This window comes from Meles meles, chromosome 7 (assembly GCF_922984935.1).
Source record: "Meles meles chromosome 7, mMelMel3.1 paternal haplotype, whole genome shotgun sequence".
In the NCBI taxonomy this organism is placed as follows: Eukaryota; Metazoa; Chordata; class Mammalia; order Carnivora; family Mustelidae; genus Meles; species Meles meles.
In genome coordinates this window covers 73,187,466-73,204,578 of record NC_060072.1, presented here as the reverse complement: position 1 = coordinate 73,204,578, position 17,113 = coordinate 73,187,466, and the positions used below count along the sequence as shown (strand labels likewise).

The window sequence follows — 17,113 nt, the reverse complement described above, 5'->3', positions numbered from 1 at the left end:
ATATTAGAAGACTAATAGCATTGTATATAATATCAAGTATTATTGATAGGTGCTTGAATTCCTTGCATGTTGTTCTGCCATACAGATGTGCTGATTAACATAGTAGTTGCAGGCCACCTGGGGGGCTCAGAGTCAGGCTCCCTGCTCACGGGGAGTCTGCTTCTCCACTCCTTCTGCCCCTCCTCCCACTCAATTCCCCCCTCCCATGCAAATGAAAAAAAAGTTGCAAAAACAACAACAACAACAAAAAAGCATAGTAGTTTTATACAGTCCTCTATGCCCACCTGCTACAACATTCTGTCCCTCTTGGACTATCTTTGCAATTCTCTATATTTCTTTTTCAAAATTGAAATGAACAAATTGTATGCCTTATATTTTTAAAAATGGGAAATACCTCCCCGCAAGGCACACCAGGTACTAAAATACCTCCAGGTGGGACTGGTGGCCCCTCTGTTCGCAGCTCCTGCTGCTCTTAGGCTCTTTGTGTCCAAATCCTTCCTCCCCTGTGGCTCTCTGCCTTCCAGCTTGGGCTCTCAATTACTTTGTTTCCCCGGGTCTCCCCAGTGGATGCCTCCTCTCCCTCCCTCCACCCCAACAGCACCATTATGATCCCAAGAGAGGAGAGAAGGCAGAGGCCCTAGACTGTTAAAATCAGCCTCCAACTGGCATTTCCCCTTTATCTGGTTATGAGAAATAAAAGTCTATATCCTATCCACCTTGAGTTACACTGTTTGCTTCAGCCACAGGAAACAGGGAAGTTGGATATGTAACCCATTGGTCCCCTCCTACTGGACTATGAATTCCATTAGTAGGAGTTTATTTCTACTGTGATCTGATCCTTATATCCACCATGTGAAGCCAGCACTTGTAATGTGAATTCACAGAAGTGTATCCTAACCCTTTGGACCTCCCCACATGCCCTAGACCAGTCCCTCTCCTGAGTCCTCTTTGTGCCCTGGGAAACTATTAGCAGAGCACTTGTAACACTTTATATTCTCATCAGTACATGTAAAACCTGCTCTGTTCACCCTAACTCTTGAACATGGAAGGCAGGTGGGACAATGCATAAAAAAAAAGTCTTCTGGGGGCTGGTCAGGCACACATTAACTATTTTCTATAGTTCTTTTACTCCAACTTATGCATACATACATTCTTTAAAAACACCAATTTTTGTACCTTTATTTCTCCCAATGAGATCATCCATTTGTGCAGCTACTATGTATAAGGCACTGTGCTAGACACAGTCATCTATGAACGATCCTTACCTGTTGCTCCTCACCTGGGAAGGAGGAAGGATTGGAGCAAGGGGATGGAGTCCAGTGGCAGCAACTGTCTGAATGGAGGGGTGAGTGCAGGGGAGAAACACACCCTTCAACACCCAGTGTTTGCAAGTCCATGAGTTTCCATCTGCTCTATCATTTGTATTCATTTCTAATCAGAGAACTATTCTTCTGTTCAAAAAAAGCACTTGGATTTTCAAGTTTTATATTAAAAAGCTATTTTTCTGGGGCTCCTGGCTGGCTCAAAGGAGCATGCCACTCTTGATCTCGGGGTCACGAGTATGAGCCCCACGTTTGCGTAGAGAATACTTAAATATATATATATATGTATATATATATATATATTTCCTCAGCAAAATGGCTCGGTAAAACATATATATATATATATATATATATGTTTTTTATATATATATATATATATATATATATGTTTTACCGAGCCATTTTGCTGAGGAAACCTCGTGTTTTCAATAACAGTGGACTAACCAGGTACCAACAAAGGGTATCACTTGAATACACACATTGTGTCACTTTACTAGGAATATATTTTCATGGTTATTGTAACTTTGAAACCCCTTTTTATCATGTGATCTTCCTGACACTTCTGCAAATGTGCATTTATAATAAAAGACAAATCCATGTCATATTTTCTGACTTCCTTGGCAGGCTTTCCCAAACTGTTCTGCAGATGTTGGGTTAATTGGCATTAACAGACATTTTTCAAGGATTAGGTTTTAGGTAATTTATTTCTCTCCTTTCTGAACTTCTAAATGAGGTGAGTTCGCAACCATCTTCCACTCTGGCCTGATTTGAGGCTTATATCCACCAATCATCTACTTTTTCTGAACAATGGGACAGGCAGTAGGGGAGCTGGATTAACATCTTCTACTAGTCCTGAACCACCTCACACATGGCCATTGTTACCCTTCCCTTGTCGCCATCAATAATCCAGCACTGGGCAGACTAAAAATTTTTCTTTTTTTTCAAAGATTTTATTTTTAAGTAATCTCCACATCCAACGCAGGGCTCGAACTCACAACCCTGAGATCAAGGGTCGTGTGTTCCACCAACTGAGCCAGCCAGGCATCCCAGACTAAAAGTTTTTAAAAATCTCTGCAGACTCAGGTGAACTGGTATGCCAATCAAGGTATTCATTATTATCTAAGTGTAACAATACTCAAGTTGTGGAAAAGAACAATCCAAGAGGGAAGGAGGGTTTTTTGTTTTGTTTTTTGCCTATTTAGATTTCATTATATTTAAAACATAAATATGTTAAACTACAATCATGCAACAATGTCTCTAAGCACATCATGGATGTTTAGAGACACTGTCCTTATTATAATTAGGAAGACTCTGTATTTTCTTTTTGCTAATTTTTTGAAGGACAGCTTTAAATATAATCCTTTATAAGACACTATTTCATAGCAGGTGTTTTATACAGGTTATCTCATTTAGATATCTAAAGAATTATAAATAAGACATCAACAAAAGCTTAATACATTGATATTGATATTAAGTTATATATCCATATATTAGTTCATTTGGGTTTAACAATTATCAGTTATAGAAGATTGACCAAGTTTTCCAGAAAGCTTTCCTTTTAAAGAACAGAAAAATTGTTACAGTCAGATGGTATAGCACATATGGTAACATCTTCCCACTGATCATTGAGGAATGATCTTGTAAATATGTGTTAATATGTATCAGGATCTCAATTTAAGATAGCTTTTTTTCTTATGGATTTTGATTGTGTGCAAAGATAGAAACTCATGGTTCTGAATCATGTGAAACATGAACATAATCACTAAAGACAGAATTATTTAAAATATGTATGTAGGGCATGTCCGGGGCTCAGATCAGGATCTTTTGCAGGAAAAATGGGAGGTTTATTTGGTAGATATGGCACTGTATAAATACTAAGCACAGGATTGTGGTGATGATAATTTAAAAATAAATACTAGCAAATGAAAATTCTTATTGCTTAAATTAACATTATAAAAACACTTCCAGTCTTCCTCCTTTAATGAACATTCTTCCTCGTGCCTAAATTTACTGGGGGAAGGGAGTAGGGGAAAATAACTTGGATTTAATAGAAATTACCAAATTGCCATTCACTTAATCTTTTCCCCTTGGTAGGTGGAGAATAAATCCCTTTGTCACACTTAGAAGAAGAAAATGAAATTTGTAGCATTTTCATTTCTTTAAATGATGACTCTTATTCTGTTCTTACTACATTAGCTCTGAGCAACAAGCATGGAATTCAGTTCTTGTATTCACCATGAAGCTTTTTCTTCCCACGAGGAACACGGCCCAGAGAAAATGGCGACTTGATATTTAACCGATCCCTTTCAGCCTCCTCTTCCTCATTGTATCGCTCATCCTCCTCTTCATCTTCCACATCACTGCTTTGAGGACTAGAGACCTGAGACCCTGAAGGAGAAGGTGGAACTGAGGAAGGCCTGGGGTATTTAAATCCTTCCGTCTGCCAAAGACAAAAGTAAGTCACGAACATTATAATGATGTAAACACTTTGCATGTGCATTTGATACAAAACATAGTTGGATTTTTTTTGTGGTCTGTTCATGGGCTATTACTATCTTTGATTCCTTTTGATTGTGGTACCACCAAGCTTAAGAGAAATTCATTAAATAAATAGCTTTCTTTTCTTGTGCACTGAAATGTGCCAGGTGCCATATGTGTGTATGTATGTATATATATAATCTTATTTAATCTTTGTAATAACACCAATAAATGTGTTTTTCCCATTTATAGAAGAAAATTGAGAGTTAGGCCAGATGACTTGCCCAAGATCATGCAGCATGTAAGTGATAGAACAAAGATGTGTACCAGGGTTGTGATCACTCCCTAGCTTTTAATATCAACTGTCATGTTACACCATTGGTACTGTCAGTCCCCATGCCACTTTGCAGGTCTGCTCAACAAAATTACAGAACAGGGGCATCTGGACATACCATGGACAGTTACCACTAGAACGAATCCTGAAGCCAGGCCACTTGGCTGATCCTGAAATTCTACCAGTTACTTTTATTTCAGTACATGAGCAAATGTCACTAGGTTTTAATAAAATTGCCCTTCCACTTAAGATTCATGGAGATAGATCATCTGATCAATGAGTGTGAAGTACAACTATGGGTCAGGCACCATAATGCCACTGAGGAAGCAAAGAAGAAAAATGTGATTCTTTCCCTTGGAGAGAGCACATGTTTGACTGGGGAGAACAACTGTATGAAATAGTTGCAGCACTTACCAGTCTGTATTTCAACTACTTGTGTTCATTATTACCATGTCATACCTATACGATCATTTCAAGGTTCAGATATTGGCCCCAAAAGCAATTTAAAAAAAGGTTGGGGAAGTTGATTTGTTCACTTAGGACCTGGCTCAGAGTAGGAGCTCAATACTTATTAATTGAATCAGTTGAACAAGTGAATGAATATAGCTGAATTATCAAGTCCAGCAACTGCCTCTAATCAAGCTAAGCAATTAATCCTGAATAGGAAAGCTGGAATTAGTATTTTGAAGAGTTTTCAAAACCCTATCACCTTCTGCATGAGGGAATTTTACCCTGGCCTAAGTTTTGAGATCTGTTGCCCTTGACACTTGATATAGATGGAATATAAGTTGTGTTATTAAGAAACTGATTATGGTAAAAGGGACTCCTGATTGACAAGTTGCATCTGAACTCAGCAGTTTTGGGGAATCCCTAAATTGGATGACTGGTACTTGTACATATTCCTTGTGGAGGCCATGAACACTGATCTGTGGAGATTTACATGACATCTTGACTCCTGTGGGGCACGAAACTACTAAGCTAAGATAGATCTCATACCTAATGACAAGGGTCTTATCTTTTTGCACCTAAGCTTTCGCCTGGTGGGGGTGGAGCGGGGTAAAGTATAGCTTTTGGACTGCTGCACAGACTGCTCTAAGGACTGATTGCACTGAAGAGAAATGTCTGATGCTGTCCTACTTCAAGCTGCGTTGCCTATCTTATATCCTTCTAAGTGAATGTGGGACAAGTAGGCTATGCTCGTCTCATAAATATAAATGTCTAAGAGAGCTTCAGAAGACTCCCTGCCGGACACCGCTGACTGGAACATAAATACTCATCTAGTCCACTGCCTCCTGGGGTTCCTGAATTCACTTGCCAAGGAGTCAACTGATACTCAAACATTTCCTTGAATAGCGAATTCACCTGCTGTGAAAGCAGGCCAGTTCATTTCTCAATAATTCTCAAAAGAATGTGTGTCTAACACAGCAGTTTCAAGTACCAAGGCAGGGAGAGTTTTAATATGAAAGTGCTTCTCCAGTGACATGAATTAGCTGACCATTGGCTCAGCCTCTAAATTAGGCTAACTCAGAATCAAGGGCTTTGACTTGATCTGATTTGTTAGTTCCTCTATTCCTTGCTTTTTTTTTTTAATTCCTTGCTTTAAGGCAACATTATGAAAAAATATAAAAGTTTCTGTCCTTAACTAATTCTAAATAAAAAGGTATTGGGAGGACTTAGCATGCATAAGAAATTTAACTTCTGAAATAAATACACAACACATAAAATAGTTACCGTGGGTGGTGATGTAGGCTCCATATGGAATTTATCTGGAAAAGCTCTGCTTAATGTCAGGTACCTGGCGTGCTGATAATACTGTGATAGAAAAACCATCTCATGGTTAAAAAAAATTATCTCAAGAACCAACTTATATAAAATCTTATTCTCCTAGTTATAAAACACATTCTTAAAGTGGCAGAACCTATTCACCCTAATTTTAGGAATCAGAAAAAAACTGATAGTTTATAGTTTTATTGTTTTCCAGAGAATAAGTAAAAGAAATATTACAAAATTTTGAAGAGAACAGCTATACTGCTCTTACTGAAAGCTCTGAATTCAGTGCTAAGAGGACTGAAAACATTGGCTTCATTTTACAGAGAACCAGTATGACAGAGGGAAAGCTGGGCCCTGAATAATCACAAACTGGATCTAAATCCTGCTTGAAACCTTAGATAAGAAACATAGCTTCTGAGGCCTTTGGGCGGCTCAGTCAGTTGGGTCTCTGCCTCAGGTCATGATCCCAGAGTCCCCGGATGGAACCCCACATTGGGCTCCCTGCTCAGCGAGTAGCCTGCTTCTCCCTCTGCCCCTCCCCTTGCTTGTGTTCTTTCTCTCTTTCTCTCTCAAATAAACAAATAAAATCTTAAAGAAAAAAGAAAGAAACATAACTTTTAAGAGCCTTATCATTCTGCTTTCATTGTAAAATGTAGACAGTGCAGTGAATCACTCGGGATTGTGATGAGCACTGGCATTACTGTGTATGGGGACTCGGCAAATGGCAGCATCTATCATTTGTCAAGGAGAGTTTAGTGGCATCTAAGCAGATACATGATCTGAAGGCAAAGTCAATTTATTTTTCATTAAATCATCCAGTCCTAAGATACATGACATCTGGGTATTTATAAATCTGTTTTATAATTGAAAGGAGGTATTTCCTGTACTTGTCATTTAAAAACAATATTATTCACACTTTCACTATGCTTAAGGAATATGGTCACATTATTGCTTAGGGTCAAACAAAATAAAAATGTTTCTTTAGATGTTTTCCTCATATTCATGAAACAATACCTGAAATGCATCAAGTTAACCACTGACAAAAGATTAGTAATACCCCAGCTAGATCTGATAGACTTGCTGTTAAAAGCTCAAACTAAATATGAAATTTGGGTTTAGGACTTTGCCAGCTTGTTTTAAGTTAAAAAGTACATGAAAACATCACATGAGAGTTTAACAATTATGTCACAGAGTTGACTTTGCAGTTGATGACTAGAATCTATATTTTTATAGTCCAGTGAGATATTCTTTTTTTTTTTTTTTTAAAGTAAACTCCACACCCAGCACAGATCCCAACGCAGGGCTTGAACTCACGATCCCAAGATCAAGACCTGAGATGAGATCAACAGTCAGGTGCCCAACCAACTGAGCCACCCAAGGACCCCAGTCTAGTGGGATTTTTAAAGCGGTTCTCTTGATCCCAAACTTAACTTACTCTGCCCAAGTATCTCCAATCCAGAAGATCAGAAAGCCTCTCAGTTCGGTTTCTCTGAATAATTCTTTGGCGGCGTGACTGTTTGCAAAATCCATAGAGAAACTGAGTCAGCTGATTGCAGGAATCATCCGGAGAGCGGAATCTCCTGTCAACAATATAAATACCTGAGGAGCACAAAAACCAAAGCCCGGGTAAACACAGGGCTCACCTTAGAACAATCTTTCTCCCATTCGTTAGGTTCCATCACAGACCACCACACGCATTATCTACTCCCTGACTCCCCTACTGCCTGTTGTTTTTTTTTTTTTTTTAAGATTTTATTTATTTATTTGACAGATAGAGATGACAAGTAGGCAGAGAGGCAGGCAGAGAGGGAGAGAGAGGAGGAAGCAGGCTCCCCGCCGAGCAGAGAGCACAATGCGGGGCTCGATCCCAGGACCCCGGGATCATGACCTGAGCTGAAGGCAGAGGCTTTAACCCACTAGGCCACCCAGGCGCCCCTCCCCTACTGCCTGTTTTATCTTTTCCCTTCCAGTACTGTATTTCTTCTGTGATCTTCTATGGGTTTACAACTGTCACCAACAGACAGGCAACAAAATGGATCTTGCTAAAGAAATTTGACAGTAGAGGGAATACCCTGGATCTATGATTCTCCCTGGTACTGCTCATTAACCATAATCTTTGGGGACCAGTGATTTTTAGGCTCCCCAGTTTTCCCACCATGCAGCCCTGGCTGAGAACCACAGCTCTAGCCTGAGGAAAGAGAACTGTGACAAGGAGACTGCAGAACACCAGGAAATTGGCAATGTGTAGGCAGATGATCCATCCTATCTCGCTTTTCTTGGTGCTAAGCAACACGGACACAGAGATGGCGGTATGCAAATTCTTCTGCCATCTTAAACAATTTCTAGTGAATTTTGCTAACTTGGCCCAGACGTTTAAAATAATGACACTGACCAATCTATGTACTCTAAGGCCATAGTTACTATAACACCAATATACTTAATATTAATAGCATTTTTATCTTTTCTATGAATCACATCATTAAATCTATTTTCCATTAAACAAGAAGTATAAACATTACTTTAATCATCAAGATAGCTCTAGAGTTAGGCTCCCTAAAGACCCTGTGCTTTGTTAGAGGTTACTTCTCCCTAAGCCGGGTGAATGATGAAAAACCTCACCATACGCAGTAGGATCAGCCACATGCTCCTGCATGAAACAGCCAAAGCCAGAAAGGTTGGTTGTCACACTGGGGATACCCATCACGGTGCATTCAGCTGCCGGGGGAAACAGACAAGGGCTTGGCTTCAGAACAGCTCCTATATCCACTTATGCACAGAGATGGGGGAGAAGCCCACATCTGCCTAATAATAGCGATGTTTATTTTGTATCAGGCACAGTACTAAGCTCTTCATGGGTATTAACTCATTTAATCTCAACAACTACGGTGAAATGAAACTGCCATTATCTCCATCTTACAGATGAAGAACCTGAGGCACAGAGAGGTTAAATAATTTGCCCAATGTCACACAGCCAGGGAATGGGGTAGAGTTGGGATTTGAAGCCAGGTGCCTGGCTCCAGGGCTCCTCTTTGGAACTGCTGTTCTATCCTGCCTCTCTCATTCCAGCTGTTTTGTGTGTGTGTGTGTGTTTTTTTCTCCATTCTAAGCTGTGTCTAAGCATGTGGTGAGTTTGTGGGTTTTGGACATGAGCAACTCTTCTCATGATATTAATCTCCCTTGCCACAAATCTCTCCACTTCCCCAAGTGTCCAATGTACCCATACCTTCCCTAGTCTTCTCTCCCCTTCTAGTCAAAACCTGTTTTTCATAGAATAGTGGATATGTTTTTTTAAGAAGTATTACTTTTCACAAGGATGTTTGCATTTTTATAAGGAATTTATATATGATTATGGAATTAAACTTGGTTGGCTGGTGGGGATGGGTTTAAAAAAAAGATTTCCCCACTAATCAAGAAGTAATGCAGTTTAGAGAGTGGCCTTTTCTTCTGCTCTGCAAGTATTGCCTCATGACTTATCTCTAGGGAGATGTGGTTTCCTAGTTTCTGGAGGGACTGGTGGAGGAGAAAATGGGACGGGGATTCTTGATCAACATGAGAATCTGATGAAAATCTAGAACTCATCCCCAGAAAAATCCTTATGCATATATGTAGAAAGAATTTTGCCTACAATTCCACGGAATTTTGCAGAAACTTATTTTTATTAAATACTCATTACTGTAATGAAATACTAGGTACCCATACTCCCTGCAAATCTTCGTTGAATGAATTTAATGGAATAAGTATTTATATTCATTGGATTTTCTCAAAACACAGACTTAAACGAATACTTTCTGGAGTGTGTTAAACTTAGCATCAAATAAAAAGTTATTCTAAAAAAATTAGAATCATCTAATATGCCAACACCAAACTTAGTCCACCAGAGGTCTTGTTATTTCTGTAACTACAGGTTAGGTGAGGAATGGTCAACTTCCTTTGGTTAATTCAAAACAGAAAATGACTCATTCTCAAACTTCTTTTTCCACCTGCTTATCTTTTATAACACTTTTGCTGGTCTTTATCTTAAAATACTAGATGTATCTCCTCTATCATTTTGGGTAAAGCATTTGGTGGAAAGTCTGCTGTAAGTTATAGAACATTCTCTTTACCCAACATAATGGTCTCCCACATCCTTCAGTCACTCGGGCTTTGGTTTTATGCTTCTCTATTTTTGAAACTTCCTTGATAATAAATTATGTTACTTACTAGAAATAATAGGAACACAAGTCAATAACAAAATGTTAAGTTCATTTTATGAAATATGCATTTTATGTATCTTAAAGATAGACACTCAATTATAAGCAATTTAAGATAATCTGAGGGTATTTCATAAGTAAGAAGACACCATGTTTATAAAAGTGACAACTGATACCCGTAACAATTTTTAAAACTAGGAAAGAGAGAGCTAGAAGAATTAGATCAATAGCTTTTCTTTTCTTCTTTTTTTAGATCAATAGCTTTTCTGTGTCATGTTTCAAGAGGAGATAATATTTTATCTATTTTCCCCAGAAGTTTTAATATTTTTACAGCTGCTGGCAAACTATTCTTGGTGGAACCTGGAGCAACAGAACAGGATCTTATGTCAAAAGATGCAGCGATTTCATGTTGCTTCTTATGTAAAGATCCTACTTATATAGAATTTAAATACTATATTAAAATTCTGGGATCAGAATACAAAGATTAGAAAAATTCTTCCTCTTCATATTTCAACCATGATCTCCCTAACCTTGACTACAGCTACCCCTTAGTTGGGCAAGGACGACGCTGAGATCAGAAAGCAAAATTTATTAATTATGCATAAAAATGTTTTCTGAACCTTTTGTTTTAAAATTATAAATGGCATTATATTTAAATAAAAAGGGAAATCTCAGATTACTAATATGAGATAGAAAGATCAATATTATATTCTTTCCACTGGCATTTATTTAAAGTATTTGTTTTTAAATTTTGAAGTATTTGTTTCCTTTTTAGTTAGGCATTTCAGTCCAAATACAAATTGATCGCTCTTGATACCAGTGACAAACATACTCAGAGGGGACAAAAAGAATATAGGTAGTCCATCTGGGAATCTACCATTGGGGAGAAAAAAAAAAAGGCAGATGAAGAGGTGGAGGGTCTGAATGGAATGATGTCAGGGTCACAATACCTGTCACTGAATTGACATTTTATCTTAAAAGTACCTCCTTTAGGAGTGACTATGGTGTGAAGACTTCTCATTGTTTACTTTCTTATACTATTTGTTTCTTTAACTATGTGACTGTGGTACCTATTAAAAATTAAATACATCCATTAATTTTTAAAAATTTTGAAATAAGTTTTAGAGAACACTGTTGCTGGACCACTGTTTCTTATCTTAAACCTACCTGCACTCAATTTCTCCTTTATATGAATAGTTGGGACTCGGAGAGATAACTCAATAATATATACTCTTTATAACACATTTTTTTCTTGTAATACAATATATTATTATAATTTAACTTTAGTAGAAATTACATATCAACTTTGAATATTATATCCATGTGCATAAAATAATAGATTAATAAGATTTAAAACATTCCATAATCTATACATGCCACATACCTGGAGTATAGCCCCATGGTTCATAGTATGAGGGAAATACTCCAAGATGACAACCTCGGACAAACTCTTCATAATCCATGGGTAGTAAGGGGCTGGTGGAGGATAGAAACTCTGGGTGCAAAATCACCTAAAAAGGAGAATTCTAATGAGCAAAAAAAGAAGAGAAGAAAATAAAGCAAAAAATCTCCTACGGTTTGGTATTTTGATATGTAGAATCCTTGTGGTCTACATTCAGGGAGAAAGAAAGAGGAGAAAAAAAGAAAAAGAGATAAGCTTGGGTGCTTTTTTCATCTCTTTCCATTCAGTGTATTTTCTACTCCGTAGACTAACTTTCTCTCAGGTTCCAAGGCCTAGATTGGAGTCAAGGGAGTTAATACGACCATTTCTGTTCCCATGCTAAGCTACATCCCTCAACCCAGACTGTATTGACAATAAGGTATTTTTTAAAAGATTTTATTTCATTTTAATTTTTTTAATATTTTTATTTATTTGACAGAGAGAAATCACAACTAGGCAGAGACGCAGGCAGAGAGAGAGGAGGAAGCAGGCTCCCTGCGGAGCAGAGAGCCCGATGTGGGGCTCGATCCCAGGACCCTGGGACCATGACCTGAGCCGAAGGCAGAGGCTTTAACCCACTGAGCCATCCAGGCGCCCCCCCAAAAAAGATTTTATTTTTTAAATAATTTCTACACCCAACATGGGGCTCAAACTCACAACCCTGAGATCAAGAGTCACATGCTCTCAGGGCACGTGGGTGACTCAGTCGGTTAAGTGTCTGCCTGGGATGGATCCTGGGATGGAGCTCTGCATCAGGCTGCCTGCTCAGTAGCGAGTTAGCTTCTCCCTCTGCCTGCTGCTCCCCCTGCTTATGTGAGAAGTCTCTCTCTGTGTCAAATAAATAAATAAATCTTAAACACACACACACACACACACACACACACACACACACACACACACTGTACCAATGGAGTCCACCAGTTACCGTCACAATAAAAGGTTTATTTTGTTTCCTAATGGCTGATTGCTGTCTTTTTTCTCAATTTGCTCCTATCTGGAGCAGGAAAGAGGGGAGCTTTGTAACAGGCTGACCTCCATTGTGCCAGACACAAGGTAGCCCAGGGAAATGGAACTAAGGGACAGAGATGCACTAGGAATCTCATCTAGATTAGGTCAGACTAGAAGCCTTCACCAAAGTCAGCATCCTCTCTCACCCGGAGGTAATCACCTCCTAACCTATCTCCCTGCTTCTATTCTGCCAAGGTCTCTACTCAGTACAATTAGAGTGAACATTCAAAAGTGCCAGACACTCCCCTGCTCAAAATCCTTCAGTAGCTTCCATTTCACTCAGTAAAAGCCGAAGTATTTACCATGACCTTTAAGCAATGGTGTTCTGGTACATGCTTAAGAAGAAAAAACTAAAATATAAGTATATATTTGTACATAAGTTTACTATACATTTTATTGATATAAAGAAAGTATAGCATACAATTTCCAAATGGTAAAAAATGTGTGCACAAAAACCTCTACACAGATGTTTGTATCAGTTTTACTAATAAGTGATAAAACTTGAAAGCAATCAAGATATCCTTTAATAGGTGAGTAAATAAATAAACTGTCCAGACAATGGAATATTATTCAGTGCTAAAAAGAAACAGGTTATCAAGCCAGAAAAGACATGGGAAAAATTAAATATACATTACTAAGTGAAAAAAGCCAATCTGAAAGGCCACACACTATATGATTCCAGTTATATGACATTCTGGAAAAGGCAGAACTATGGAGACAGAAAGAAGATCAGTCCTTGGATGGGGGCAGGGATGAATAGGCAGAGCTCAGAGGAATTTTAGGGCAATAACACTGTTCTGTGTGATTTTGTAATGGTGGATACATGTCATTATACATTTATCAAAAGTCACAGAAGGTAAAGCACCAAGAGCATAATTTACTCTAAACTATGAATCTTGGTGGATAATAGTGTGTCAATGTAGGTTCCTCAGTTGTAACAAATATAAGATCCTGGTATGATATATGGACAGTGCGGGATGTTGTATGTGTGGGAGGGCAGGGGTACATGGGAACTGTCTGTACTTGTGCTCAACTTCACGGTGAACCGAAAACTTTTCTATTCTAAAGAATGAAGTCTATTGAAATATATGTAATACACTCCTTATTATAAATTTTAGATGGTTAAATGCTCTCAAATGCTTTTGTTGACTTTTGACAAAATCTTGTATTCAGAACCAATTTCTGGTTTCAACTGAGGACTGAACGTAGTTGTGAGGTGAATGTTGATCCTTTCAGAGATACACGTCAGAACTTCATAGGTTCATCAGTGGCATAGTGACTTCTTTCCTCAGTTGGATATTAGCTTTTGAATACAGGAAAAATGTGTCCTTGTATTTTTGTGCCACTCACAATTTTGTGTAATGACTTGAAACACAACCCATGATGTAGAGTGTTCACCTATTTTCACTCTCTAGATACTCCTACTATGGTCGGTTTCACGTTACCAATGTGATGTCACTGAACTAGAGATGGGGAAAGCAGTAGCTCACCCTTATAGAATATACCTACCATGTGGGTATAATAGCCATACATAACTTTAAATGTATAGATCATCATAAAATGTAGAATTAACAATTAGGATGTGATGAGTTTTGAGCATTACCTTTCACTTTAATATAGTTGATTTATATTTTTAAGTTGATACAATTTAATTTTAAAAAATGGCTATTTTAAAAACTGGCTCACAAAATTTCTGAGCTCTCATGTGCTGGTATGAGCCGGTATTGAGACTAGACTGCCTGTAATGTTATGTAAAGACAGAGACAAGAGAGAGAATGACTATCATTGGAAAGCTGTAGAACAGCTACTTAAGTGGTCACCTGGATGAAAGAATTCTCCAATTTCTCCTATTTATTGAAGTTTTTCTTGAACCATTATTAGGTAATTTGTCAGCCTCTCCTCATAGTTAAGTAGTTATTAAAAATCAATAAAATCTGATTTAAAAGCATTGTATATACTATGTATATATGTAGTATATACAATATACAATGTAGTATTTATATTGTACACATATAAATAATATACACCATATACAAAATACATAATATATGATATATACTATATATGTATACTGTATATATTATATGTTATAATATAGGACATAATATTATATAGTATATAGTATTTGCCATATAATATACATATAAAATATATATTATTAAATTATATATATATACATAATATAACATATATAATATAATAAAAGAATAACTATATTTTTCCAAAGAGATTACTGTGAAGAAAAACCCCAATTTGGATATATAACAACAATGATAACAGTTATATGATACTTTATATATTATAAATAATGTTCTCATATATTATTTCATTTAATCCTAGCAACATCATGATATTCTCATTACTCTAATTTTAGAAATATATTATAAAGAAATTATATACATTAGTTACATGTCAGGAGACCCACAAATGGGACCTAGGTTAAACTTAAGCAGTAAAATGGTAAAATATCCAAAACTAGTATCTAAAAATGATAGTTCACTCAATCACAAGAATCACAAATCCCAAAGTAAAAATAGATAAAATATTTTCCTCCATAAAACACGATTTGAGTTCTTATTATCACGTGCAAAGTACTGCACAAGGAAAAGAGACAAAGGCACAGATCCTGTGTCCAGGCAATCATCAAATCAGCAGCCCACTATGTCCCTGGCAGATATCAGCAAACAGGGATTCAAAATTCATTGTGCCTATGTTGGCTTTTCCAAGCCTGGGAAAATTTGTACTCTCCAAAGCCCATTTTTGAACATGAGAATATCATGGCTCATTCATTTTGTTTCAGCCAAACAGAACAGCAAAACTAAAATATGAAAGCAGCTACTCTGGGCCCTGAACAGCCAAAGACAGAGGCCAGGGCGGAGGAAAGGATGTTAGAGGTCAGCCCAAGGTTACCGAGAGGATAAGGTGAGATCCTATATACAAAGCCCCCAGCAAAGCACCTGACTCACAGCAGATCCTGGATCAGGAAGAAAAAAAAAAAAATCAAAACCAAAATGCTGTCTAACCACATTTATCCTGTGAGGGAATTAAGATCCCTCGAAGTTAATTTGCTTTCACAGAGTGCTGGCACCAGGTCAGAAGCTGGAGTCTGCACTGTAGGGTTTTCTCACTATGTCCACTGCCAAGGCAGAATTGATGATACATTCAACTTCGAAACAATCTGTAACATTTCCTGGATCAAGTGGTTGCATTCATATAAAGGCGCTTGTTAATTTAAAAGTTAAGAACCACTGGATAGAATTATGTAAATACGCAGGTGATCAAATGAGTCAGTGTTAACCTTTTTAAAGGATACTAGTCGTAAATAAAATACATAATTCTGAATTGACCAAGACTTATCTCAGTGCTTGGAGCATATATTGTTGTGAAGGGGTTATTCTTTTATTTCTTGTGCGTGCGTTTGCTTTATGATAATAACCAGTGAAAGTCTCAAACTCTTTATGAGCTTATCTATATAAACATGATTTGTGTGAGACAAACTCCCTTCTCCATTCACTGTGCAGAAGCCATGTACTTCTGTATCTCTGTGCTTTCTTATCTACTGCTGCTGGCTTTCTGCAGGATGAGCTGTTCTATGTGTGATAAACGCCTGCTCACCAGACCGGATCTAGCTAACATGTCTCCAATTCTCCAGGCAGAGAGAAATCCTCCATTTTCTACTCTCATCAAACTGTTTACACCTGTCTTCTAAAAGTTATTGAGTACCCAGCACATGCTAGGTACCGGGCTAAGTACAGATAAAAGTTGACATCTATCATGTGCTCACCACGTGCCATGGTCTGCACTAATTGCAGCATCTATTACTTATTTAAGCCTCACAACAGTTTTGTGAGTGTAGGCCTATCTTACCACTATCTTACAGATGAGAAGACTGAGGTAGATTAAGTAAATTTGCAAATTGATTAAGGGGCGGAGATTTAAAGGCAGACAACGGATCTTGGTTGACAGCCCCAACTGCTTCCCCTCTTGAGCAGCTACAGCAGTTGTTCCAGCCTTTAGACCTGGCAGGGATGGATTCTAGTGCCAGCTCATTTCTGCACAACCAGTGACTCTTTTGGACAACTTTTGTTTGGAAAACCCCTACTCTAATAGGAATCCCTATTAAAGTTATTGCTTGTGATTGCTCATAGAAGAAGGCACTTGTCTGCCCACCAACTTGAAACTGATTGGTTGGTGAATGAACCACACGAAAGTAAAACATAAAAGAAAGGTTTAGATATAGGGAAATGATGTATGTAGTAATGCTAATATACCTAAAATAAGTTACAGTAAACCACAACACACACACACCCACACCCACAGAGGCATCTTTTGTGTTAAGAAAGAAAGCGTTGGAAAATAATTTGGAATCTACCTAAGCTATAGATTGATTGTACTGTTGAAAATGATTTTTTTTTTTTTTTTTTGTGGACACAGGAGTGCACGTGTTTCTGTTTGTGTGTTTCCTTCCCCTAGCTGACCAGCCATGTTAGTGGTCAGCTTTTTCCCTTTATAAGTCACCACATAGTGCTGATAGGTGTGTATATTTTTCATGCATTTGTTAATTTTTATT

At 37.8% G+C, this 17,113-nt stretch overlaps 1 protein-coding gene across 1 annotated transcript in view; it reads right to left on the bottom strand.

Moving 5' to 3' along the window:
- Positions 1-2,437: 2,437 nt before the first annotated feature.
- Positions 2,438-17,113, bottom strand: part of GYS2 (glycogen synthase 2) — a 56,664-nt gene continuing 41,988 nt past the window's right edge. The window contains exons 12-16 of the mRNA XM_046013832.1: positions 11,479-11,605; positions 8,524-8,619; positions 7,340-7,503; positions 5,866-5,946; positions 2,438-3,762 (exon numbers count right to left, since the gene is read on the bottom strand). Coding sequence (XP_045869788.1) covers positions 3,541-3,762; positions 5,866-5,946; positions 7,340-7,503; positions 8,524-8,619; positions 11,479-11,605 — 690 coding nt within the window. The 3' untranslated portion in view covers positions 2,438-3,540. The remainder of the gene's footprint in view (positions 3,763-5,865; positions 5,947-7,339; positions 7,504-8,523; positions 8,620-11,478; positions 11,606-17,113) is intronic.